This window comes from Condylura cristata, unplaced genomic scaffold (genome assembly GCF_000260355.1).
Source record: "Condylura cristata isolate star-nosed mole 26May11 unplaced genomic scaffold, ConCri1.0 scaffold00024, whole genome shotgun sequence".
In the NCBI taxonomy this organism is placed as follows: Eukaryota; Metazoa; Chordata; class Mammalia; order Eulipotyphla; family Talpidae; genus Condylura; species Condylura cristata.
In genome coordinates this window covers 31,629,086-31,655,474 of record NW_004567125.1, presented here as the reverse complement: position 1 = coordinate 31,655,474, position 26,389 = coordinate 31,629,086, and the positions used below count along the sequence as shown (strand labels likewise).

Sequence of the window (26,389 nt, the reverse complement as noted above, 5' to 3'; positions counted from 1 at the left end):
GAAGCCTCTCACCACCCCTGAGTCTCTGGCCTGTACCCCAGTTCTGTATGCACAAATAAATGGATAAATCTTTAAAAAAAAAAAAGTTGATAAAATAATGACAATGGAGCACCATGAGAGAAGCAAGGATGGGTCACTCAACATAGGTTTTATTGCACTTTGCCTCAAAAGTGGCTGTGAGAGTAAGGTTATAATCCATATAAATCTATATAAAGTATTAGTAACTTTCACCATTAATATTCTCATTTTATAAGAGGAGAAGGAAGCTCAGATAGATCGAGCCTTGTACTCAGCCCAGGAAATCCCAGAGGAGAGTGCCAGAATGGCAGGATTGTCAGGGGGGAAAACAGATACCCCCGGTTAGTCTATCCTGTCCCTCTCTGAGGGGTTGGTTCCATAATAGACAGCCCCATGAGTAAGCTGGCATGGACTATCAGTCCTCAATCACGGACATGAAGAAATACTTTCTCTTTTGGTTCCAATTCTGGAGCCAAAGATCACACTTAAGGGTTGGAGAATTGAACTCTGTCACTTGGTGCCTCCTGCAGGTAGAACTGGAAAAAGCAGGTACTATCCCCTTTGTCCAGGGGCTCTACATTTTAGAGTGCTTGCTTCTGTTCCCTCCTCTACGACCAGAAAGTCCCTGGTACAATCTGAGCAACAGCAGTCCAAATTAAGTTACAGGTGGATCCAGCAATTCCACTGCTCTGGATTCAGGCCACTTGCAAAAGTTGGACAAGCTTTGTGTGCATAGCTGATCATCATTTGGGAGGGTTTCTCTCAATCACAGAACACGTAGACTTTGAGGAAGATCAGGAGGAGGTGTCTTTTAAAGAGCTTCAAGACATTTGGTTAAACGACGAGTTGAGTGCAGAAATAAAGAGTATCACACTGATATATAGATGTTGGCATACACACACTTTGGTGCTGAAAATAATCAAAATGCAATTTTGTCCCTGCATGGTTGCAGGCTGGCGGCCTGAGGAGAGCTGCCTCCACTGAGGGATGTCAGTGCAGAGAAGTCCCGGCATGGTACAGGTCATGGGCAGGCAGGAAGCTGCTGCCCTGCAGAGGAAGAGAGTACGTGGAAAGAAGTCCCAGGTTGGTACAGGTCACTGGTGGGCAGAGGACTGCTGCCCTGAGCCAGTGCAGAGACTGCCCTGATATAGTTCTTTTCTCTTGGGGAGATACAGGAGTCTCTATGAATGGATTAATGGTCATGTTAGTTACTTCTGCCCCCATGTCCTTGCATGAGTCAGGTTTTAACCTTGTATTAATCTCCAGGTATTCTATTCTTTTCCTCCATCTCTGTTCATCAAATGATACAATTAACACTGGTACCTTGGTGCCCTAACTGGTGGCGCAGCGGGTTAAATAAAGCACAGCACTAAGAAGCCACAGCCACTTCAGCATGAGTTCCATACCCACCTGCCCCGAGGTGAACCCACATCTGACCTCTCCTGACCCACCTGCTGCTCCCCTCAGCAGTGTACTTCATCAATCTGCCTGTTCTGCTCCCCGTTCTGTCTCTGGTGAATCCTCTCACCATCTGGGCGCCTCTGGCCTGCCTCTGGCCTGCCTCTGGCCTGCCTCTGGCCTGTACCCCAGTTCTGTACACATAAATAAATCTTAAAAAAAAAAATTAGTGCCTTTTGATGTTGAAAAACTGTATCTCAATAAAATATATTTCAATATACTTAAATTATTAATATAGAATTAATATTTTAATTCTAGTAGCACTGATATATTTCATATTGTAGTATCGTTTACAAAAAACCTGAACATCTAATAAATACTGATTATGTTTATAAACTAAGTTGTTGTCCACTGAATGCTCAAAATACGGCAATAAAAGAGGACACTCAAATTCACTCAAAACATTCAACAACACACAAATTTCTCACACACAGTTCACCAGCTTTGGTGGCAAACGGGTTGAGAAACCCGGAACAGGCTGTCAAACCGGAAATGTGGCAGGAGACAGGCCTAACGGAAGGGAACGGACCAGCCACCCGGAAGTGTGGCAGGCTCTCGCTATCAAGGGCGCACGCGCATCTCCCAGCTCAGCCAATCAAGACGAAGTGAGGCGGGCCTTTGGGAGGACATCGCTACTCAAACAGGAAGTGTGTCAGTTCGCCTAGAACCGTCCACAGGCACTATGGCAGCTTACGAACAGGTCCAAAAAGGGCCTCTGAAGTTGAAAGGAGTCGCAGACCTCGGCGTGACCAAGAGGTGAGTGCTGACAACGTGAAGAACCTTCTCATCTGTCCAGTTAGGTCCCGTACTCTTCTTGCCCACTTATCTGCTATCGCCTTCTCTCTTCCCTTCTCATCTCGCCTTCCAGGAAAAAGAAAAAGAAGGATAAAGACAAGGCGAAGATCCTGGAAGCAATGGGAACGAGCAAAAAGAACGAAGAGGAGAAGCGGCGCGGTCTGGACAAACGAACCCCGGCCCAGGCAGCCTTTGAGAAAATGCAGGAGAAACGGGTGAGACAGTCGGGAGCCCGTGTCTCCCGGGTGGGGGTGGGGGCGTTCCGGAGACTCGAAGCTGATCAGTCCGGGACTCACGGAGGGGGTGGGCTGGCGGTCCGAGGGAACCTTAATTTTGGGTTGAAGATGTTGCATGAGCGAGGAAGGAGTCTTCCATATCTGGGGATGCGCCTTCATCCAGTGGACTTGCCGAGGGGGAACCTAGAGCTCGTGTTGAAAGAAAACCAGAGCTGGATACTGGCCTGGGATACCAGCACTCTCTTTGTCTCATCTTCTGTAGGGGTCAGGATGGTGCACTCTCCTAAGAGTGGGGGACTTAGGATAAAGTAAAAACTTAGGTCCATCAAGAAGTGGATGCTCAGTTGAAGTTGGTTGTTGACATTAAATAGTTAGGCTTCTTGATGTAAATCACCACAAAGTCTGTTTCTGTAATGACTAGTAGATTGAAGTATGTTGTATTTTAAAACTTTAATATGTAATCGCCTGTAATATTAAGCACTTAGTTTGGGCAGTGTGAGGTGGAAGTTAGCATAGGATAAATAAGGTTGGGGATGTAATCTAGGACAGTGATTCTCAACTGTTTATTCCCCATCTCCACCCATAAGAAGACATTTTGTCTATCATAGTTTGAGGTATCTAGTGGTTTGAGAACATCTTAAAATACTTCCCCTCCCCTCAAGCAAAGAGTAATCTGACCCTGAATGTCAATAGTGCCCACTGAGAAACCATTACCCTAATCTGGGTGATTTGCCCAGTGACATCAAGAAAAACAAACATTACTTCCAGGCTTAAGTCAGTTTAACCCAAAAAAATGGTGAGGCAAAAACAAACCTGGGTTCCACCCTGCTTCTGCCATTTGGTGATGGTATTCCCTGGGTGAGTTGGCTGGCCTCTCACACATCAGTTTCTTCATGTGCAAAGTGGGACTAGGCCCTGCCTTACAGGTTTTAACAGTGAATGCGCTTAAAGTCCCTTTTCTGAGGTTACAGAAGCCGAGTTAGTATTTTACTGCTGGAGTAAGGGTGAGTGGGAGAGAGACTAGTGGTGACTGGTAAAGTCAAATGTCACTGAATAAAACTTTGGTTAGCAAAGACCCACCTATACAACAGTAGAGTGTACTACATACCCTAGGTGTTATAGTAAGCTCCCAGCATGTTCAGCCATGCTCACTTGGTACTGGTTTGTTTCTTGCCACTGGAACCAAGACTGATTGGGCATCCCTATTAGACCAGCCCACGTGGAGCTGAGGGAAAGACAAGGTACACATCTTAAGTGTGAGAGCTAGGCTAGCCAGGGCCCCCATTTTTAATCTTACGCTGGCTGCACAAGCATATGGACTAACCTTTCATTCCTTTTCAGCAAATGGAAAGGATCCTGAAGAAAGCATCCAAAACCCACAAGCAGAGAGTGGAGGTAAGCCATGTGCCTTAAGGGACCCTGAACACCCCAGCAGGTCCTAAAGACATGGAGCCAGGCAGAGGAACTAGTGAGGGTGGTAGCAGGGAAGGCAGTAGCTACCTATGGAGGGGAAATCTCCTCTTCATTGTTGCAGAGATAACCCAGAGATTGGATATCTATAAACTTTGCAGGGTGGCTTTGAGGAGAGGTGGGATGTGGGGATGGCACTGTAGCAGGTTTTCAGTGCACTGCTTGGGTCTGTGCTGACAGGGTCTTTCTCCTCGCCTTTCCCAGGACTTCAACAGACACCTGGACACACTGACAGAGCACTATGACATTCCCAAAGTCAGCTGGACGAAGTAGCCTTCCAGCCCTGATTGTGGAACACCATTGAGCAGAAGGGGTTACGTTTGGTGCCTTTGATGTTTTCTAGGAATATCGTACACATACCCTTTCATCTTTTGCTGAGACAGTGCTTTTCAAAGCAGTGTGCCTGCATTCTAGAACTCAAATTAAAGTGAGATTGCCCTTTCACTCTATTTTGGTTTCTTAAAATAGCAAAGAGAAGATAAGCCTTTTTAGTTTGGACTGGAAATCCCTGAAAGCTTATCCGGAATCATTTCTGTGTAAATGCTATGGGAGGCTTTTTTAACCCCCAGTGTATCTAACTCTTTGTCAACAGCCAGCCAGCTATCTTTGTCTGGAGGAAACTGACTCTAAGGAGCTCAGTCCTCAAGGCTCAAAACGTGCAGACCTCTTGGAGTCTTGCAGGGCCTTCCGTATTCCTTCTACCGTAGGATAGATGCTGTTCTTCCAGGCCCTGAGAAATCCACTTGCAGCTTCATGTCATCCTCACTGAGACAACATAGCCTAGGAGACAGCTTTCTCTTCTCCATTACCCCCTTTCTGAGTATATGTGGTAGACATTGCTAGTTGTGCACAGCGTTGTGATGTAATCCAAAAGATGTATGCCCCACTACTGTGAACCCTGAACTCCAAGCAGGGACCTCAACCTGTAATTGCTCAGAATTGGCATAGAACATGGAGCCTGTTTGGTGTTTCTGGCCTGAGGACTCTGGGGACAGGGCCAGGTAAGAGCACAGACAGACATGGGTACAGGTAAAGTGTTGGTAAACCCAGGTTCTGGTGCTGGAGTGCCAGGACCTTTAAGGGTTTATGTATACCCAGTGAGGATGGAACTGCACACCCCTGTGGGAAAAACATGGAAAGAAAAAGTCTGATGAGAAAAGCCAAATGGTGGATTTGGTGCTGTCATGTGAACTGCAGAATAAAGCAAAAGCTAATTATTAAATATGTCTGAGTGTCTTGATTATCAGCTGTTTAGTTATCACTAGCAATATAAAACTTTTAGATTTATCACACATGAAAAGTCTGCATACTGCAAAGTGACACTTCACCCTTAATTTGGAAAGTATTAGATGTGTTTCCACCTGTGGTTTTCAACCACTTATGAAGGATAATATACTATGTCATTGTGGTGAGGCCACATTCTGGCCTTTCTAAGTAGCAACTGGGTCTGAGTGGGATGTGTTTCTGTAAAAAGCTAGCATTGGTGTGGTATAAGATAATCCCAGTTCTTCATGTGTAACGTGGTGCAAGAATTACTCCAGACCAGTATTAGTAGCCTTTAAATATTCCAGTTTTGTCTGGATTTTTATACTTGTACCCTCAAAAGAGCTTAGAGGGCTTTTCCTGGTGGTGCAGCAGGTTAAGCTCTCTGAAGCCACTGCAGCATGAGTTTGATCATGGCGTTGCAGACCTCCTCTGTCTCACCCGCTGCTCCCCTCAGCAGTGTACTTCATCAAGCTGCCTGTTCTGCTCCCCACTCTCTCTGGGGAGTCCTCTCACCCACCACACCCTTGGCCTATACCCCAGTTCTATAAGCATAAATAAATAAATCTTTAAAAAAAAAAAAGCATATAAAGTTGAAAAAAAACTTGTTCAAAAAACCACGTGATGGTAGAGAAGGAAAGATGAAAGGAAGGCTGCCTGGGTAAATGGTCCTGGCAACACAAGGCTGGGATCCCCCAGGCACTGTGATGGTTCAGTGGCATTTCTGCACGGCCCAAATGTATAAACACATGGGAGATAGAACTGAACTGACAAGCCAAGGATCACAATTTGTATTACCCAGGCAATAAGCAGGCAGATTTGTTCACTAACAATGACACTTGACAGGTAGACAGGTAAAACACTGCTAAGACTTTGCTGCCATTCAAATCTTTACGGGCAGCCACTACATCATCCTCCCACAGTTTATCACAGTTGGTGATAGCCTATTTGTTTCCTAGGCTTCCCACCAGAATGAGCTTCTGGGCCCCAGATGTGCCCCACAACCGAGAGCTCGCAAATAAATCGGCCCACAGGAGGGGGTGTCCAGATGCCCTGACTTGGTCGCCCCGCAGTGTTAGCTAGAAAAGGCACCGCTTCAGCCCGCCAGGCTTCTCTGAGCTTTACTTCCGGGTTGCTGGAGGCGGGAAGTGGGAGGGAAACAAGCTCGCATTGGACGAATTGCGTCCGAGCGCACTCCATCGTGCGCCTGCGCGCTCTTGGCAGCTCCTCCCCGGCCGGACATAACGGTCCGCGGGAAGCACCCGACCGGAAGTGTCGCGGGGAGCGCTGGGCTTTGCTCAACGATCGGCAGACCTGGTTGTCGCCGCCGCCCTCGGCTACCGCCGAGGCCTGCTGCAACCGCCATGTCAGCCAGTGCCGTCTATGTGCTGGACCTGAAGGGCAAGGTAAGGAGATCGTCACACCCTCCCCGTTGCCAAGCAACCGACGGGGGCCTAGCCCGACGGAGACCCACCCTGTTGCTAGGTAGTCAGCCAATAACACCCGGGCTGGTGTTAGGCCCCAAGACTGGTCGGCCTTACCTGAGGGCTCTACCCGGTTGCTGGATAACCAGTCGGGATCTCGGGTACGAGTCGCGCCCTATTGCTAGGTAGCCAATCAGGGGCTTGGGTTCTCCAGCCTCGCCCTGTTGCTAAGTACCCCGTGGGTCGCTGCCGTTGCCAGGTAACTGGCCGCATGTCCACCTTGCCCTGGTGGGCTGGGGGCTCAGGCCTGGGTGGGTCACCCGGAAAGCCGTGTCGGTAGAGAGAACGGGCCGTTGCCGGCTTGGAAACCCGGCGGGACACCCCGAAGGATTTGGCGACCCTTGGCTAAAGGTGGCTAGGCGTATCAGGTGTTGGGGGACAGTGTGTCCTCGGGCTGGTTCCACCCTCTCAGTTTTATCAGGCGAGTTCTTTGTGCCAGTCCCCATAGGTATTTCCTAACGTTCATGGTGACATTGAGTTACAAGGGTTAGGTGGTCAAGGTGTGAGATCAGGGTAGCGCCATCTTACACAAGAAGAAACTGAGGTAAGAAGAGGTGATGCCACCTCCTGAATGTCACACACTGTCAGAGGAATGGCAGGTCTAGTTTAACCCAGAATCATTTGTTCATCCAATTTGTATTTAAGGGTACCCACCAATGCCAGGCAGGGTGCTAAACCTTGGGACCCCTTAAATGAGTAGAGTTCAAGTCAGTGTCTCTCCTCTGGAATTAGCAATCTGGTGGGGGCCAGGGACACTGATCTCAACAATACAAAAATTGCAATGGCAGAGCAGTGAGGATATAATGGGGAGAACCAGTCCCATCTTGAGGGTTCCGGAAGGGCTTCCTGGATGGGTGTGACAAATCAGGCTAAGACGTGAAGAAGGAGTTAGACCTAAGGAGGAGCCAGGTGTTTCTCCCAGGGGTATCTAAGAAAACTTCTTAAAGGAAAAATCTCAGAGTCCTTCAACCTGAGTCCATCCCACCATGATTTCTGGCCTCTTGCAGCTGAGAACAGCAAGAATGGGACAAACAGTATTAAGTCCAGCATGAGAGAAATGTGGCAGGCAGGCGTTAGCTAGAAGCAGTGGGGAGTTAAGAGGTGAGGTGGCTGCCCACTGTCCACCCCCTACTCTCTCCTAGAGTTCTTGAGTGGGTTGCTTGCCTTGGATGCCTTCCAAAGTCAATAGGTAGTTACGTCCAGGGCTGGACTTCCTTCCCCAGCCTTCTTAGAGGCAAGGAAGGACAGAAGGTACGCCAGGCGCTGGGTGGGCAGTGCTTCCTGAGTTCTCGTGTGTTCTTGTTTCTGCCCTGGCCACTGTATCCCAGAAATCCCAGCAGTCTGCCGGTATCAGATCATTTGTTCCTTTGCAAACATTCCATGCGCACCAAGCATACCCCAAGCCCAGCGCTAACCATCTCACCATGAGTGTGAGGCTGAGCCCCAGAGTCATCTTTGCTGTGTGACCTTGAACATGCTTTCTCTGAGCCTTTCCTCTCTAGTGCAAGGAGACTTTGAGGGCATCAGTGTGTGAATTTAGATGAGCCGAAATATGGGGTGGCTCAGCACCAGCCATGGCTCACCCACAGTCCATGCTAGCCCCCATGCACCTCAGGGTCTACAGGGCGAGGCTTTGAAACTGATCCAGATGGCCGGTGCTAGCTAGCCACCAGGGCCTGGACAACACCCCAGCTAATGCAATTGCCCAACCTGTTTGGGCTGGTAAAAGAAGAGGTGGTTGCGAAAGTATTCTTGGAAGAGAGAGATGTTAGAGCTGGGAAGGTGACCAGGTGGCACCAGATGGCAGGTAGACAAGGAGGTATTGCAATGGGCACAAGAGGTGTAGGGCCTCCTGCTAGGATTCGCAAGCAGGCAGAAAGTCCTGAAATTCTGGAGGATGGCACCCGGAGGGTTGGAGGTGTTGAGGGTGTCCAGACAAGAGCGGGGACATCAGGGGTCACTTTAATTCCAGGAGGACCCACTGGAAGGAGACGGGCATGTGGGAGAAGCATGATCAAACCTGCCTTTCAGGAAGCTGCCTGCTGTCAGCAGCAGCCGTGGTGCCGTTGTTACTCCACTCCCACAGACTTCATGTTTGAAGAGTTTGCCTCTGGCAAAGTCTGCATTTAATCAAAAACAAGTAATGGCACATCAAGAAATTCATGACTATATGTCTGCCAACCAGCGCTGCGGGTCACCAAGAAAACCACTGTGGCCTCACTCAGCTATAGCAAGCCCGCTGTGCGTGCCTCTTCACCCTTGTCTTTCTAGCTTCTCCACAGCGTCAGATACCATTCTCACACTGCTCCCATCTGACCCCTCTGTTCTCTAGGTCATCAGTTTTGTGCCCATTTCGCTCACTGCCCACCCACTCCTGGCCTATTGGCACCTCAGGCGCAGGCTCAGGCCCACCTCCAGCACTGTCCCTCACCCAGGCAGGATATTTCCAAGTCCAGAGCCCTTCTCTGGACCTCCACTGACCTCCAGGATACCGTGGGGTTCCGCAGACACCACAGACTTACATTTTCCAGAAGGAGCTCCTTGCCACTCCAAATCTGCTCTTTCCATCTCAGTGACACTGCCATCTGTCCAGCCACCCAAATCAGTTACCTGGGCATGATCCTCCCTTTCTTTCCTCTCACCCCCATGCCCACTGCACACACACTTAACTAAACTGTATGAGCCGGGCTGTGTTAGGACACAGCCATGAATAATGCAGAATTGTTCACAACTCACAAGAGATGTTAGTTCCTATTAGAAGCCTCAAAAAATAAATGAGGATACAAATACATATTTCATGGATTGGTGATGTGGGTAATGAAAGTAAATAGGTTGGGAGTGGATGGGACATGATGTGATCTCTCAACCAGAGTGAGGAGAGAAGACCTCTTAGGGCAAGAATAGCTGTGCTATAAAAATAATAGATGTACCTTGTGGCCAGGGTTTATGAAGCAGTATATATTCCTGTGAGGAGCTCAGAGGGAACACAGGAATCCCCCAAGCCGGGCAGGCCAGGACCCGTGAGCACACCTGTCGAGTCCTGGGTGCCAAAGAGCCTCAGCAGGACAAGGGCACAGGGCCCTTCCACAGAGAATTAGGAAAGGGAGGTTCTCTCTTTCTCTCTCCTGATATGAAACAAGAGAGACACCGTCTTTCATGAAGCTACAGGTTCTGAGCAGGAGATTCCCAGGTTGGTCATGTCAGTGACTAAGTCCTCCTGCTTGCTATCCTCATGGGTCCCCAAGAGCTGCAGCAGCTTCAAACAGAACCTTACCCAGGCTGGCAAAGCTCAGCACCCCTCCCGCCTTTTTTTTTTTTTCTTTTTGTTGTTATTTTATATTTTTTTACATCATTTTTCATTTTTTACAATGTATACATTATCATCTCAGGTGTAGTCCCGTGAAATTCCCAGCACCAATTCACCCTTGCACCATCACCATAGTCCCGTGTGCTCTTCCCTCCCCTGTTTTGATCCAGCTCCCTCCTCCCCCCTGAAGAATGTCTCTGGTTTACATTTGCCCTTTGATTTTTACTTTATTGTTATTACTTATTTTTTCCTGATCCTTTATTTGGATCCCCTACTTTCCTCCTATATGTATTTTTCTTTTTCTTTCTGGCTTATTTCACTGAGCATGATCTTTCCCATCTCCATTCATGTTGCTGCAAATGGCATGAGTTTATCTATTTGATTGCTGAGTAATATACATACAACATATTCTTGATCCTGTCATCTATTTTGGGGCATTTGAATTGTTTCCATAGCTTACCTATTATAAATAATGCTGCATAAACATAGGGGTGCAGGTGTTCTTTGCACTGAATATTTTTGTGTCCTTAGGTAGATATGTAGGGGTGGAGCTGCTGGATCACATGGGAGGGCAGTTATTTTGTTGTTGTTGTTTTTTTTTTTGTTATGTTTTTTTTTATTATTTTACAAAAGTTTATTTTTACATCATTTTGTACATTTTTCCCATCTCAATTGTAATCCCCATGGGTTTTCCATCACCAAGTCACCCGTGTGCCATCACCATAATCCCATGCATTTCCTTCCCCCCCCCCCCCCCCTCTCCACCCCTGCAAAATATCTCTAGTATATGGTTGTTCATTATTTTTGTTATTTTCTTGCCTGGTCCATTAAACTCCTGCTATGAGTGAAACCATCCGGTATTTTTCTTTCTCTTTCTGGCTTATCTCACTAAGCGTGATCTTTTCCAGTTCCATCCAAGTTGCTGCAAAAGACATGTGTTTCTCTTTTTGGTTGCTGAGTAATATTCCATTGTATATATGTAGCACATCTACTTAATCCAGTCATCTACTTTTGGGCATTTGGGCTGCTTCCATGTTTTTCCAATTGTAAATAAAGCAGCAATAAACATGGGGGTACAGGTATCTTTTTTCAATCAGTGTTTTTGTGTCTTTTGGGTAGATACCCAGGAGTAGGATTGCTGGATCGTAGGGAAGCTCCATGTTTAGCAGTTTGAGGAACCTCCAAACAGTTTTCCATAGTGGTTGTACTAGTTTGCATTCCCACCAGCAGTGCAGTGGGAGGGCAGTTTTAGCAGCTTTCGACACCCCTTTATTCCTGAATTGAAAGCGCTATATGAACAAGTAATAAAACCACTGATTTGACGGGCAGTATGATGAGTTCAGCTGTTGGGTCTATCAGAGAAGCCAGCACACACATTCTCTCACACCTTCCTTGCAACCTGTGTCTAGCCCATCTCCAAGCAGCCATTTGTGCATTTTCTGTCACCATCGCCTAAGATTTGAGGATTTTGTGTAAGTGGAATCTTGCAGGACATGCTCCCCTGTCTGGTTCTTTCTCTTGGCCCAGTGGTCCTGAGCTCCTCCCATGCTGCTGCCTGGTCCAGTCCTGGCTCCTTGTCACTGCTGAGGAGTGCTCTCTGGTGTGAGCAGCCACAGTACATGTCTCCTTCATCTGTCGAAATACATTGGGGTTTCCTCCCATTGGGTCTGATGAAAATAAAGCTGCTGCGAACCTCCATGTATAACTCTTCTTGTGGACATGTGGTTTCTGTGCAAATACCCTATTGAGGAATGGCCAGTTGTAAGCTAGGTCTCACTTTCTGAGAACCTACCAAACCATTGCACAGTAGTCCCATTTTATGTCCCCACCAGCAGTAGACAGGTGTTCCAGAAGCTGCACATCCAGCCCTCAGGCTATGAGAGAGGCCAGGAAGGGCTTCTCAGGCCGTGGAGCTCTGGTAGATATGGACACTCACATTCAGACATTTGGAAGGACACCTGATGCAGGCAGCAGGGAAGAGCCGAGCAGGAAAATCCGAGATCTACAGAGCCTTCGATGCTGTTTGAACCTGATGTGTTTAAATTAAGCCATCTTGATCCCTGGCCAGGGAGCCGCCCACCTCAAGCAATACCCTGGGGATGGAGATCGGAACAGCTTTGAATATGGCCTTTGCTGGACAGGGTTCTGAGCATTGCCAGGAGAGAGGCAAGTCTTCTCCGCACCTCTAGGCACAGGTCTGGAAGCCTCAGAATAAGCTACAATGTTCTCTCCCCCCCTCCCCCCCCCACCAGGTGCTTATCTGTCGGAACTACCGTGGCGATGTGGACATGTCGGAGGTAGAACACTTTATGCCCATCCTGATGGAAAAGGAGGAGGAAGGGATGCTGTCACCCATCTTGGCGCATGGGGGCGTCCGCTTCATGTGGATCAAGCACAACAACCTGTATTGTATCCCTCTGCCAGGGGCTTGGGGGCCGGGGGTTCCATGTCGGCATTTCCATGCACCCATATGCGTCAAGACCTGCCGGCACCTGATCCATTCATTGCGGGTCGACTCAGATACAGTGGGGCCTTCAGGCAGTTCCCTGTCATCCCCGACTTCCCTGCTTCCAGGAGACAGGTCAAGAGGACACTGTGATGGAGTGTGACAAGGATTTTGTCTGGCTCGGGGGTCTGGAAAACACCCTCTGCAGAGATGGATGTCTGAAGGGACCAGCATCTCCAGCCAGAGGAGTGGGCACAGGGGCTCTGGACAAGCTCCTGTAGCTTCGGTGAGAGGGCTGTGGAGCACTGAAGAGAGGGTGTGAGTGGGAAGGAGGCCCAACAGCAGGCAGCGTGTTAACTGGGGGTCTCATACCTTAAATATGTTATGAAGCCCTGTAGGATTTAGGCAGAGGCAACACAACCAGCTTTGCGTTTTCTGAAGGTCTTTGGTGGCTGAGTGGGGGCCACACTGCAAGGAATTGGAGTGGCTGAGAATGTTGGAAAGGAGTGGGAGGGGGACATAGAAGGGGAGACAGCTGCCTACAGCTCTAAGCCCCCTGCCTTCTGCCCAGGTGGACACCTGACTAAGCCACTTTCCACCCATGAGATTTCATGGTGTGATTCCATGGTTTTCATTATCCCTGCAGACGCATTTGGCCCCAGGCCACTTGCAAGCGGGGCCTGGCCTTACAGCGGGCAACCCCATTTGCAGTCTTCTGCAGTAATTGGGTAGCCAAGTCTGCATTGTCCCATTGACTCTCAGGAGCAAAGGCCCCTTCCTGCAGGACGTTAGGGTCAGTTGAGCTGATGTGTGAGCATTGCTCCAAGCAGACATGAGTTCTAGCCCTTTCCCATGTTCTCAGAAAAATGTAGTTCTGACTGTGTTATGGGGAGAAGGGGAATGGAAGTGGGCAGCCTTTGGGTGAAAGCATCTCCAGGGAATCTTTTACAAATGCAGAATCCCATGCTCTGATTTCCGGGCAGCTCAGAAGTTGCAGTTGCCAAACTAACCCATCCCTACCAACTTGTATGCAGTGCATCATGGGAAGGTGCTAGCCAGGACCCTTGTCTACTCCCTGGCTATGCCTGAGCTGCTCTGCAGAGCCCTGCTGGCACCTAGAACTAGGACACTGGCGGTCTGTGACTCCACTACGGGTCTGGGCCTTGGCTGTCCAGTATAAGGAGGAGTGGCTGGGTGAGCCCCGCTCTATGGGACCAGTTTCCAGGGCTCCATGTCTCAGGTGAGCCAGGGAGGAGACAGCGAAGGCTCCTCCCTAAGTGAATGCCCTCTCACTCTGTCCTCATTCCCAGTTCTGTGATTGGTGAGGGTTTTCCACCAAGGTCTGGCCTGGAGGGCCACAGGTGCCCTCCATAAAAAGTTTATGGGCATGAGAAGGCCAGTGCCCCTTTGGGCCCCTGTGCTGTGTCAAAAGGTGAAGTGGGAAGCCAGGTGGACATAGTCCAGACCTTGCTATCTCCTTCCTGGAGCTCAGAGGTCTGCTCTGGAGCTGGGTGGCATGGGTGTGTCATGAATGGAAAGGGCAGGGTGCAAGGGCCTGCAGTGAAGAAGGTGGCTTTCTTGGGACTTGAGCCCTGCCTCCCCTCCAGCCACAAGGGAGAGAGGAACCAGAAGTGCCCGGTACACGCTGACCCCTTGGAGTCAAATCCATTCCCACACCAGGAGAGTGTTTCTGGTCACCCGGTGAATCCACTCATAGCCTCCTCCCCTCTCCCCCAGTAGGAGAAAGAAATGGGGCTTCCTTACAGAGGTTTGTTTCAGGCATCAAGGCTTACAAGCAGAGTCAAGGTCTGCATGGGCCCTGGCTCGCAGCCCCAGACCATCAGCTTTGTAGAAAGCCAATTGAGTCTGGGTTTTATACTGCCCAGTGACACACATCTCCCCAAGGGGATATGGTAAACCACCTGAAGTACCTTCCCCATCTCCATTCTGGCTTCAACTTAGTTCAGATATCACCTCCTCAGGCAGCCAGGTTGGGGGCTCCGTGCCTCCCGTTGCCCCTCTGTGTGCTGATTGCACTGTGAGGGGGCCCAGGACCACGTCCACCTGATAACTGCTGTGTCTCTGGCCACGTCTGCCTGGTAACTGCCACGTCTCCTATGCCTGGCTTGGTTCAGTGGCTTTGGTGGGTGAGGCACTGAGCCCTGATGGGTGAGGACACCCTAGCTCTGGAAACTCCTTAACTGCTGCCATACAGTGGTTGCCACTTCTAAGAAGAATGCGTGCGTGTCCTTGGTGTTCTCCTTCCTCTACAAGGTGGTGCAGGTAAGCCCCACACAGGGCTCGGAGGGCACCGGGGCCCAGCACCCAGGGTCAGCTTTGTGCTCCCTAGACCGGCCACTGGAGGGCTGTAGGAAAGGAGGAGTGGAAAAGAGTAGGACTCTGAGGAAAGAGTAGGATTCTAAGGCATTAGTAGTTCTACTGGGTAAGGAGGAGAAAGTGAGCAGGAGCAGAAGCAGGTGGGACCACAGGCAGCTCTAGAAGCGTGGAGGGTGAGCAACTGAGTCAGGCCGGGGAGCGGGGTTACTAGGAAAAGCGTGGAGCCACGCTCTGCTCAGAGTCTTGGGGCTTTAAAGGCACAGAGGCCTGAGACCCGTATAGAGAGACATCTAGGAGAGGAAGGTGCTGGGGCCGCGTGTGACGCAGCGGTCAGGAACACCAGGGAGGCCAATGTGCCCAGGGCAGAGTGGGGCTGAAGTCAGCGGGGTAGGAGGGACTAGACATTGGGTGGTGTGGGAGGAACCCACCCGGCCTAGTGAGCAGTTTAGGTCTCGTTCAAAGTCTGACAACAGATCGTGGAGGACTTTAAGCAGGAGACTGACCAGGGCTGATTGGAGTTAAGACAGTCTCAGACTGCTCCCTAGAGGGAAAAGTGGAAAGCAGCAGGGAGTCCATGAGGAAGCTATTGCAGGCTTCTGGAAGAGAGAGTAGGCTGGCTGCAGCAGGACTGTGACTTGAAGACAGTGGGATGGGACCTAGAAAGCCAGGGTGGACCTAGGATAGCTTCCATCCCTTGGTGATCCCACAAGCAGCTGGCTCTGGAGCCACCTGTGCCAGTCTCGGTGGAGACAGGTTGATTGGGCATCGAGGATATTGGCAGGAGAGCAGTGCATCCCTCCGGGAGGCTCTGATGTGGCTAAGGAGTAACCCTCCACTCAAGTCCTGGCATTGCGGCCTGAGATTTCAGAGCAGGGGCGGGCAGCGGCCTGTAGTGCAGAGGAGAGCAGAGCAGAGAGGAAGGCTGTCCTCCCTGGGCGCTGAGCGTTTCCTTTCTGTTTTGGTGACCGTCCTTCAGTGTTTGTGCCGATGAAAGAGCACCTACCAGTGCTGCCTCTGGCACCTCCTGCAAATCTCCTTCATGTTCCTTCTTTGACCCTCCGATTTTCTGTTGAAATAGAAATATGTGGGGGCCCTCCCTGGTGGTGCAGCAGGTTAAAGCACAGCACTGCAAACTGGCCACAGTCACTTCAGTCCGAGTTCAATCCCCAGGCCCGGGAGGTGACCCACATGGCAGGGCAAACCTCTCCTGTCTCACTTGCTGCTCCCCTCAGCAGTGTACTTCATCAAAATGCCTGTTCTGCTCCCCACTCTGTCTCTGGTGAATCCTCTCACTGCCCCTGCACCTCTGGCCTGTATCCCAGCTCTGTATGCATAAATAATCTTTTTTCTTTTTAAAGATTTATTTGTGCATACAGAACTGGGGTACAGGCCAGAGACTCAGGAGTGGCAAAAGACCACCGGAGACAGAGTGGGGAGCAGAACGGGCAGATCGAGGAAGTACACTGCTGAGGGGAGCAGCAGGCGGGTCAGGAGAGGTCTGCCACGCCATGTGGTCACCTCCAGGGCAGGCGGGAATCGAACTCATGCAGAAGTGGCTTTAGCTTCTTAGTGCTGTGCTTTAACCCGCTCCGCCACCAGGAAGGGCCTAAATAAATAAATCTTTAAAAGAAAAAAAAGGAAATGGAAAGATGTATCCGCGAGCACAGCAGTACAGGCTGGCAGCTTAGAGGAACCAGAAGAGGACCCTTGTCTTGACCCTGTGGACTATTGCCCCTTTCCTCATCACCCCTAACTCACAGGCACAGGCTGACAATTACAGTCTGGTTTAAAGGGAAGCTTGGAGGTACCCCAGGCATGGGCATGTTCGGCAGGGAGCAGATGCAGGGCTTTTGACCTAAATCCAGAAGACGCTGCCATGCCCCCAGCCTGGTATCTACTCACAGGCGCCACATCCCCCATCCAGGGCCTTGCCCTCAGCCTATCACCCAGCCCAGGAATGGATAGAGGCAGTGTGAGGCCTTAGGGCATGAGGGCAAATAAGTTTATGCAGAACTCACCCCTCCACACCCCTTCCCTCTGTCTTCTGCTCTCCACCACCCCAGGTATTCTCTGAATACTTCAAGGAGCTGGAGGAAGAGAGTATCCGAGACAATTTTGTCATCATCTACGAGCTGCTGGATGAGCTCATGGACTTTGGCTACCCCCAGACCACTGACAGCAAAATCCTGCAGGAGTGAGTGTGGGTGGCATGGGGGCAGACCTGGCATGTCACAATACTGCTGTCATCAGCAATGGAAACAGAAGCAAACATTTATTTATGTGGTGGTCCCACCCATCTCCAGCTCATGTGGGTGTTTGCTGAGTGAATGTTCAATGAGTTGCGTGTTTAGGGTGCTTCTCCACGTGACATCCTTGCATATCTGAGCATCTCCGTGTGGCTGGGTCTTTAGCTTCCTTTCACACTGATGCACCCAATGCCTCCTTGTCAGGGAGTCACCTGCCTTTGTTTTTGCTGTCATAAATGAGGTGGTGAGAATAAATCTTCCTTCGCTGTAATCCCATTTTCAAATAACAGCGTATGTACTTTAGCACTTCCTTGGAATCTCAGGCTCGGGGGAGCAAGTTACATGCACTCAGTTCACTAGGAGACAGTAGGCAGGCCCCAACGGGACTGCTCTTCCTTTCTTATGAGGGCGCAAAGGGACACTCAGAAGCTACATAACTGGCTTATGTCTCCCCAAATGGGACCAGGGTCACTAGGTTACATCCCTGGGGTTCCCCTCTGCATGTCCCACAGAGGAGAAGCCTGTGCCCGCAATGCTTCTTGGCTGTTAAAATGGGTGCTTTGTGCTCATTGTCATTTGAATCTGTTGACTTTTTTTTTTTTTTTAATTATAAGCTATTCTTACATTAAATAACCTTGGAGGGAACTAAAGTCAGCGTTTTCTGGAGTGCTGCAGCGAGGGTCTGTTTTTAAGACTGCTAATGTTGGGTCCCTTAACTCTGAGTGTGGCTTCCCCAGGTACATCACTCAAGAAGGCCACAAGCTGGAAACTGGGGCTCCCCGGCCCCCAGCTACTGTCACCAACGCAGTGTCCTGGCGGTCCGAGGGCATCAAGTACCGGAAGAATGAGGTGTTCCTGGACGTCATTGAGTCCGTCAACCTCTTGGTAGGCTTCCTTTCCTTTCTGGGTTTGTCTTTTCATGATAGAAAGCATAGCGAGTAGGTTTTTAAAGCTACCAAAGTCCTGAAAAATATGTAGGTTTTAAATGATAGCAAATAACAGGATGCAGTTTGGACCACTCATTGAAACTTCATTTGTGTTTGTTCTTATTTAGAATCAATGCTTGTGTGTTGTAAAAAAGAGGAAGAAAACCAAAGCAATGTGTAAAGTTAGAAAGCTAAAGACATTGGCAAACTCTGGACATTTACATAGTGAATAATTGGATAAATAAAATATTTACAAAAACCAGTGGACAGTAGTAAACACTGCAAGGGACTGAGATTAAGAGGGAGAAAGAACAGGAAATATAAGAGGGATGCTGGTAAGGAAAAAGTACATAACTGAATAAATAATTTGGAGGGAGAGCAGCTTCTCTACAGTTCTAAACTTAGAAAGCTAAGGATTCTGTAATCAGAAAGATGGACTCAAGTTCCTTTAGGACATCATTCTGAAGATATAAAAATGTATGCTGATTTTCTATGAAAGCGAGCCTAAGATGTTCTCTTGCAGTTTGTTTTGGGTTTTTATTTTGGGGTTGTGGGAGAGTTCGTTGTTTCATGTTTTTTACTGTTTTATGTTTGGCTTTTGGTTGCTTTTTTATTAAAGTAAAATTGGTCTTTTTTTTTATGAGTTTCATTCCACTTCTGCACTCCATTATCATAACCAGGACACAGACAACTGCATTACCTTAAAGCCGCCCTTGCGCTGCCTCTTTGTCATTGCGTCCTTCTCCCTGTCCTGGCAACCACTGACTTAGTCTCCGCCACTACAGTTTGTCTTTTTGACACTGTTGAATGAATGGAATCATAGAGTTTGTAACATTTCAAGTCCAGTTTCTTTCACTCAGCATAATGCTTTGGACATTCATCCAACTTGTTATGTGTATCAAAAAGTTTCTTTCTGATATTTATTTATATGTATTTTATATTTTGAACCACTTTTTTCATTTACCCATTGAAGGACATTTGAGTTGTTTCCAGCGTTTGGCAATTATAAATAGAGTTGCTATAAACATTGCGTGTACAGGTTTATGTGTGGACAGAAGTTTTCATTTCTCTAGGGCAGATACCCAGGAGTGGGATTGCTGGGTCATGCGGTAAGTGTATGTTTATCTTTATAAGAAACTGCCAAACTGTCTTTCCAAAGTGGCTTCCCCATTTTTGCATTTTCACCAACAATGGATGAGAGCTGCAGTTGCTCCCCATCCTTGATCAGTATTTTTATTTTTGCCATCTTAATAGGTATGTAGTGGTGTCTACTCATGGCTTTAATTTGCATTTCCCTAGTGGCTTATGATGTTGAACATCTCTTCATGTGCTGCTTTGCCGTTCATATACCCTCTTTGGAGAAGTGTCTCTTTGTGTCTCTGAGCATTTTAAATTGGATTGTTTGTTTTCTGACTGTTGAGTTTTTAAAAATTCTATATATATTCTGAATATAAGTGTTTTGTCAGATGTGTGGTTCTGTCACCTACATAAATATTTTCTCATAATCTATCACTTGTCTTTATTAAAAGTATTATTTATAAAAATACAAAGGCTTTTCATTTTCATAAAGTCCAGTTATTTATTTAATTTATTATTATGCTTTTGATGCCATGTCTGAGAATTCATCAGCAAACCCTAAGTCCTATAAAGTATATAAGATTATATATGTTCATTTTTTTGCACATGCCATGATTTTTTTCTTTCTCCTTGATTTTTTTCTTTTATTAGCACAGATGTTTGTAGGTGTTCCAGCATTGTTTTTTAGAAGACTATACTTCTGAGTGTAGGCTTTCATAATCTATCTTTTTAATATCTTAAAAGTGAATACTTCTGTCCCCTTTCTCTTTCTCATTCTTGATATGATCATTGTGGTCATTTATGTTGTCTTTATTTTGTCAATAATGTGAAAGCTTCTTCTACTGATACTTATGAAGAAGCAGCTTTTGATTTCACTGGTTTTTCTGGTTTCAGATTTCTGCTCCTCTCTCTAGTATTTCCTTCTCTTTGACTTGGGTTTCTTAAGGGGGAATCTTAACTCCTTTTCTAATATAAACATTTTACTGCTATATAATTTCTCTCTAAACTGTGCTAGCTGCATCCCACACTGATATGCTGGATTTTTACTTTTATTCGAGGTACTTTTCGTTTTTCCCCTTGAGACTTCCTTTTTGACCCATGGGTTAATGTAATAAAAGTACACTGTTTAATTTCTAAATGTGTACAGATTGTTTCTGTTTGTTTTTTTTTTTGTTATTAATTTTTTATTACAAAGTTTATTTTTACATCTGTTATTAATTTTTTATTGAACTCCATTAAAATATGAGAGTACATTGGATAATGTCAGTTCTTTAAAGTTTGTTGAGGCTTATTTTAATGGCCCAGAATACTGACTGTCATAATAAATGGTCCATGTGCACTTGGAAAAACAATATGTATATTCTGCTGCATTGGGTGGATGTTCTGTAAATAGCAATTAAATTCAGTTAGTGGATGGTTTTGCTCAGATTTTCTAGCAATTTTTGCCAGGTTTTTTTTTGTTTGTTTTTTGTCTCTACTTGTATGTATTACTGACAGAGGAATGATAAAATCTCTAGTATCATTGTGAATTTGTCCATGTCTTTGTTTCACGTACTTAGAATCCTTGCTTTTTGGCACAAACACATTTTTATGCTTTCTGGGATGTATTAACCCTTTTATCATTATATAAGGTCCCTCTTTATCCCTGGTAATTATTTTCCTATGAAATCTATATTTCCATCAATACTGTCTTTCCAGAATTATTTTGATTAGTGTTTATATAGTTTGTCTATTTTATAAAAATACTTTTACTTTTAACCTACCTATGTCATATTTGGCATGAATTTCTTGCAGACAACAAAAAAATAGGGCAATTTTTTTAATCCATCCTGGTCATCGCTATCTTTTAATTGCTATTTAGGTTCCTTATATTTACTGTAACTATTATTTTGCTGGGATTAAGCTTTACTTTCATTGTTTTTTCCCCATCTGTTTTACATTTTTTTGTTTTCCTTTTCTGATTTTTCTGTGCGCTATTTAAACATTTCTAGTTTCCCATATAGTTTTTTTCATGGTGATTTGAGACTCTCTTTGCATAGTTTTTTAAATCCTTGTGATAAAATACACACTATCTTCATCATTTTACTACTTTAGAAACTATCATTCCTTTATCGTTGTCCTATATATTCATCTACTGTTATATACATTGAAAAACTCTAGCAGGCAGTATTAAATCTTTGCTTCCAAATTTTTATTGTTTTAACATGCTTTAAAGAACTCTGGAGGACAAAAATCTACTGTGTTTACCCAGGATACTTACCGTTTGTGTTGCTGGTCCTTTATTTCTGACTTCCCACGTTTCCCTTTGGTATCATTTCTCTTCCATCAGAAAAGCTTCTTTTCACAATTTTTCTAAAACACAGCTACCAGCTGCAAATTACTTTGATTTTTCTTCATTTAAGAATGTTTTTACTTCACTTTATTCCTGAAGGAAATAGTAAATTCTGGATTGACAATTTTCTTTTAACACCTTAAAGACATGTCATTTCCTTTGGGGATCTGTGGTTTCTGATGAGAAACACTTAAATTCTCATTCCTCTATGTTGTTTTTCTCTGTGCTTAGGACTTTGGCATTGTCTTTTGTTATTATGATTTATCTAGTTACGGGTATCTGTTTGGGATTTGTTAGGCTTCTTCAGTCTATAGGTTTATGTCCTCACCAAACTTGGGACATTTGCAGTCATTGTTTCTTCAACTATATTGTCATCTTTTCACTCGCTCTCTCTTCTCTTATGGTCTCCGGCAACATGAATTTTAGACCATTTGTTATTATGTATGGATCCCTGAGACTGTTCACTTTTCTTTCTTCCTCTCTCCTTAAATTTGGACTCAAATCCTGGGTTTTTCATTGCTTTGCTTTTAAGCTCACGAAACCTTTTTATGTTCTCTCCCCTCTGTTCTTGAGCCCAACTAGTAAGTTTTTAAGTTCTGTTACTATATTTTTCATTTCTAAAATTTGTTTTTGATTCTTTTTATCATTATCTGTTCTATTTTAACATTTGTTGCGAGAGTATTTGCAATATTTCTCACATCTATTTAATATCTTTGTCAGATAATCCCACCTCTGTGTCAGTATTGGCATCGACTGATTATATTTTCCTTTTGAGCTGAAATTTTCGTGGTTCTCTGAAGGCTGAGTAATTTTAGCTTGTGTCCTAGACCTTTTTGACATTACATTATAAGATTTTAGATCTTAACTCAAATTACATGGAAAACATTTGTGTTTTAGCTTACAGCGACCTGGTGAAAGTCAGACCACAAGTTCCAACCCCCAATCTGTGGGCCATGAATTCAGTTCAGTTTTCAGAGCTTTCGTGCCATTTGCTATTTGAGTCTGTCCTGAGTGGGCCCTGCCCTGTGGTTACCTGGGATGGGACAGTTTGGTTGTCAAAGCCTTTGGCATGATAATTAAGATCATACCCATGCATACCAAGTTCTAGAGCATTCTCAAGGCAGCAACAGTTTTAGAGGGTTACTTCCCTGAACTCTTCACTCACTGCTATCTTCCTGGCACTTTCTGGTTCCCTAGGGGCTTCCCTTATTGTTTCTATGACCCAAAGCTTGGGGCTCCAGATCCCCCTTCTGTCATAATTGTCTGTATTTGGACTCAAATCCTGGGTTTTCCCCATCCTCTCAGGACAGCAGTTACATTGCCTGTGGCCTAGTGAGAGAACAAAAAAAAAAGGAGGAAATGAGGGGCTTCCCATACTCCCTCTAAGTGCCTGGACTTCTGGCCCTAGAACTGGGGCAGCCTACTCTCTGCACCCAGTCCATATTTCCACTTCCAGTTTCTTCAGCACTTCCTTGTGGGGAGGGCATTGCTCAGCCCATTGGCCCTAGACCCACTGCCTATGCTTCCCAGTCTTCTGATATCTGCCCCATGAATCCTGCCCAGGTCCCTTGATTGTATTCAGTAGCAGAAAGGCCAGGTATAGGCTACTCCATCCTACCTACCTCCACAGCAGGGTTTGCCTCATTTCCTGATGTCTGGGACATTGGGCACTAAGTTGTGTCCATTTCACAGTTTATTCCTGCATGAATTTGGGCATCTCCTTTCCCTGGGCAGGATTTCTTAGACATGGTGCTTTTCCAAAAGGAGCTCTCACTGGACTCAGTGTTTTTTGCCTTACCGCTTTTAAGTCACCAGGTGAGCCAGTGGTCTTAGACTAGTTTCCCTTTATCTGAATTGTTTACTGAGCATCTGAATTGTTTACTGAGCCCAGAACATGGCTCTGGTATGTCATTGGGATAGCAAATCCAGGAGAATAACTTGTAAACAGCTTTGTGAGAAGCACTAAAAGTTCAGGGCATCCATGCGCACAGCTGTGCCCAAAGGCAAACTGGTCTCCCCTACCTGGGCTCACACAAGGCAGGCATGGACGTGCCAGGCATGTGAGAACAGCATGTCCCTTAGTCTGACTGCAGAGCTGGCACCAAAGTCCACATAAGCCTCCAGATTCTGGAGTCTGGAAGCAGTGGAGGACTTGAGCAGTTGATCATTTAGCAAACATCTCTTCTGTTCCCGCCCTGGGGAAGCACCGGCTCTGGGCCACTGGTCACTCTTTGACTGAAAACGCCAACTGCTCCTGCCTCTGCCTGCAGGGCCAAGATTAGCCTGTGGGCTGCAAACTCTTCGCTCTATGTCCTTAACTTTCCAGTGTTGGTGACCTTCCATGGTCAGTTACAGAAGGCCATGGAGTCTTGTCTCCCAAAAGGGTAGACAACCAACCCATCAGAAAAGGGGGTCTGAGGCAGTCACTGCTGGCAAGAGCATGGAGGGCCTGTGCATACAGGCAGTGGGAGTGCCAGCCAGTCAGACCATGCCTTGAGAGCCTCCATAGGAGGCACAGAGACACGGACTGACAAGGGGGAGAGGGGCAGGCAGCGGCTGTGCACTGTGGGACGGGGAGAACTAGAGTAGCCAGAGGGACAAGAGTGATGGAAGTGTCGGCAGAACCTGCAGGACCCTCCCTGCCCCTTTCTATGCCTATCTCTGGCGTCAGCCACTCACTGGAGCTTCAGTCCCCTCTTCCCTAATGTGTGTAGGCTTTCCTGTAACCAAATAGTGCTTTCTGGACACTCAAGTCAAAGATAAAACAGATTGTTCTGCTGCTTCACAGAAGCAAGAAACCCATGCCCTCCCCAACATTAGCATGAGCTTGGCCAGCACCTCTGTAGCACAGTCTTGGGGCTTGCCTGTCCCCTATGTGATTTATAATGACACTCTCAGATGCAGCCATCTTGCATGAGATACAGATCCCAAGGCAAGCCCTGCCATACACAGTTGCTGGAAGCAGCGACCGGCACAAGGTCAATGTCAACACCATGACGATGTGTTTAGATAAATGGGGATCAGTGGTTATCAGACTTCAGGGCAACCCTGGGGAGCAGAGAGGGGCAAAGGCCCAGAAAGTTCATCTTTAACAAACTTTAGGGAATGTGTGGCAGGTGCTTCTCAGGCCCCACTGGAGAAAGAGCTCTTGAGAGAAGCCGTTCTGGTCTGCTCCGAGAGGGCCCGACCTGGCAGATGAGCAGCCTCTGAAGCATTCGTCCCCACCGGGAGGCAGGCACACAACCTCAGGGACATGGAGGAGCCCCATAGTCTGGGGGCTCCTCAGAGAGAGTGGTATGTGAGGGACCCCACACAGGGCTTCCAGGCCCAGTGTAGGAGGGAGGAGCCCAGTGAAGCTGAGACCTGGGGGTGTGGCCCACAGTGTCTGCCTCACTGACCTTGGCATAAAGGCCAGCTGGGAGGGAGGTGAGGCGCCCCAGTCTCCGGGGAGGGTGAGATGGGCATCAGGAGACTAGGAGTGTCCAGGAGGGTCACAAGCACAGTAGGCTGGTCAAAGGGCCTCCCCTCATGCCTGCTCCACCACCCCCAGGTCAGTGCCAATGGCAATGTCCTGCGCAGCGAGATCGTGGGCTCCATCAAGATGCGGGTCTTCCTCTCAGGCATGCCCGAGCTGCGCCTGGGCCTCAACGACAAGGTCCTCTTCGACAACACAGGCCGTGAGTATCCAGGCAGCACCGTGCCTGTGGGCAGAGGGCCTCACCCCTCCGAAGAGCGCTTAGGGGTGTCCACCTACCTGGGCAAACATGGTCATAAGCAATTGGAGAAAGGTTTTCACGTTGCTTACACGACAACTATGAAAAATAACATCAGCAGAAACTGAAGACTGGGAGTAAAAGCCCAAAGTCAGAACCTGGGCAGTCAGAACCCAGGGTGGGCCTCAGCCATAGGGGCTGGGCCGTGTTCAGACTCTGACCAGCTGGCCTGGATGTGGCATTTCCTGTGGCACTTCTGTGGCAGTGCAGGGAGCAGAGAGGCGTGAGGGGCCCAGGACTGCTAGGACTCCACTTTTGCAAGCTGGGCCAGAGACGTCACACAGTTACACCCACCTGACAGTGAGGGCCTCTGGGACCCAGAAGGGCAGCCATTTCCCAACAGCCATTGATATGGATCGAGTCTGTGATTGAAAAGCATTCCCACAGCCAAGCAGGACCCCCAGGATGCCATATCCTGAGCAGCAGTGCTGGCTGGGCTTGTGCCAACCAGCTCGGCTCTCGGGCCACAGCAGTGGGACCCTGAGCACGTGCCCCGTGTGAGGATGTGACGGGGACCCCAAGGTGTCGGAGGAGTCGTTGTCTTGCAGCCCCGCTCCTGATGTTCTCACAGATTGGGATCTGCCCTTCCTACCCCTCCCCTTTAGGTGGCAAAAGCAAGTCGGTGGAGCTGGAGGATGTGAAGTTCCACCAGTGCGTGCGGCTCTCGCGCTTTGAGAACGACCGCACCATCTCCTTCATCCCGCCCGATGGCGAGTTTGAGCTCATGTCTTACCGCCTCAACACCCACGTGAGTGCCCCCTGAGCAGTTCCTCCTGGTAGGCGTCTGCCTCCTCCCTGTAGGTGAGCGCTGTCCTGGTTCAGGGTGAGTCTCTGACCTCCAGGTGAGGCCTAGGGCCACAACCGTCTCTCATCCTGCACCCCTCAAATGCCCTTGGCGCTTCCCTGCTGGTTTAGGCTTTGCGCTCTGCCGCATCCAGGCAGCAGTGCACAGGGCCTCACTTTCCCCTCTGTGATATAGGGCTTTGAGGAAAAAACGAGAGACCCCATCTTCGCTGTCCCCTACAGGTCAAGCCATTGATATGGATCGAGTCCGTGATTGAAAAGCATTCCCACAGCCGCATTGAGTACATGATCAAGGTGTGTGCAGCCTGCTGTCGTGTCCCCCGAGCTGCGTGGACGTAGCGGTGGGGGCGCACGCCAACACCTGCCTGGAGAGGACATTCTGGTGTCTCTGGCCTATCCAGGACTTTGGGAGGGGGG

At 47.9% G+C, this 26,389-nt stretch overlaps 2 protein-coding genes across 3 annotated transcripts in view; both read left to right on the top strand.

The window, feature by feature from the left end:
- Positions 1 to 2,117: 2,117 nt before the first annotated feature.
- FAM32A (family with sequence similarity 32, member A) lies at positions 2,118 to 5,193 on the top strand. The gene is made up of 4 exons (XM_004688655.2): positions 2,118 to 2,232; positions 2,345 to 2,486; positions 3,849 to 3,902; positions 4,182 to 5,193. The coding sequence occupies exons 1-4, from the start codon at positions 2,159 to 2,161 to the stop codon at positions 4,248 to 4,250; spliced, it is 339 nt and encodes a 112-aa protein (XP_004688712.1). The 5' UTR covers positions 2,118 to 2,158; the 3' UTR covers positions 4,251 to 5,193.
- A 1,297-nt stretch (positions 5,194 to 6,490) lies between these two features.
- The window catches only part of AP1M1 (adaptor-related protein complex 1, mu 1 subunit), a 25,552-nt gene continuing 5,653 nt past the window's right edge, over positions 6,491 to 26,389 (top strand). The window contains exons 1-9 of one of the 2 annotated variants that reach the window (XM_004688652.2): positions 6,491 to 6,646; positions 12,284 to 12,440; positions 14,693 to 14,760; positions 16,878 to 17,008; positions 17,798 to 17,945; positions 19,060 to 19,095; positions 24,946 to 25,072; positions 25,774 to 25,916; positions 26,195 to 26,266. In XM_004688652.2, coding sequence (XP_004688709.1) covers positions 6,605 to 6,646; positions 12,284 to 12,440; positions 14,693 to 14,760; positions 16,878 to 17,008; positions 17,798 to 17,945; positions 19,060 to 19,095; positions 24,946 to 25,072; positions 25,774 to 25,916; positions 26,195 to 26,266 — 924 coding nt within the window. In that variant the 5' untranslated portion in view covers positions 6,491 to 6,604. The remainder of the gene's footprint in view (positions 6,647 to 12,283; positions 12,441 to 14,692; positions 14,761 to 16,877; positions 17,009 to 17,797; positions 17,946 to 19,059; positions 19,096 to 24,945; positions 25,073 to 25,773; positions 25,917 to 26,194; positions 26,267 to 26,389) is intronic. The other variant, XM_004688653.2, reaches the window with a different exon arrangement.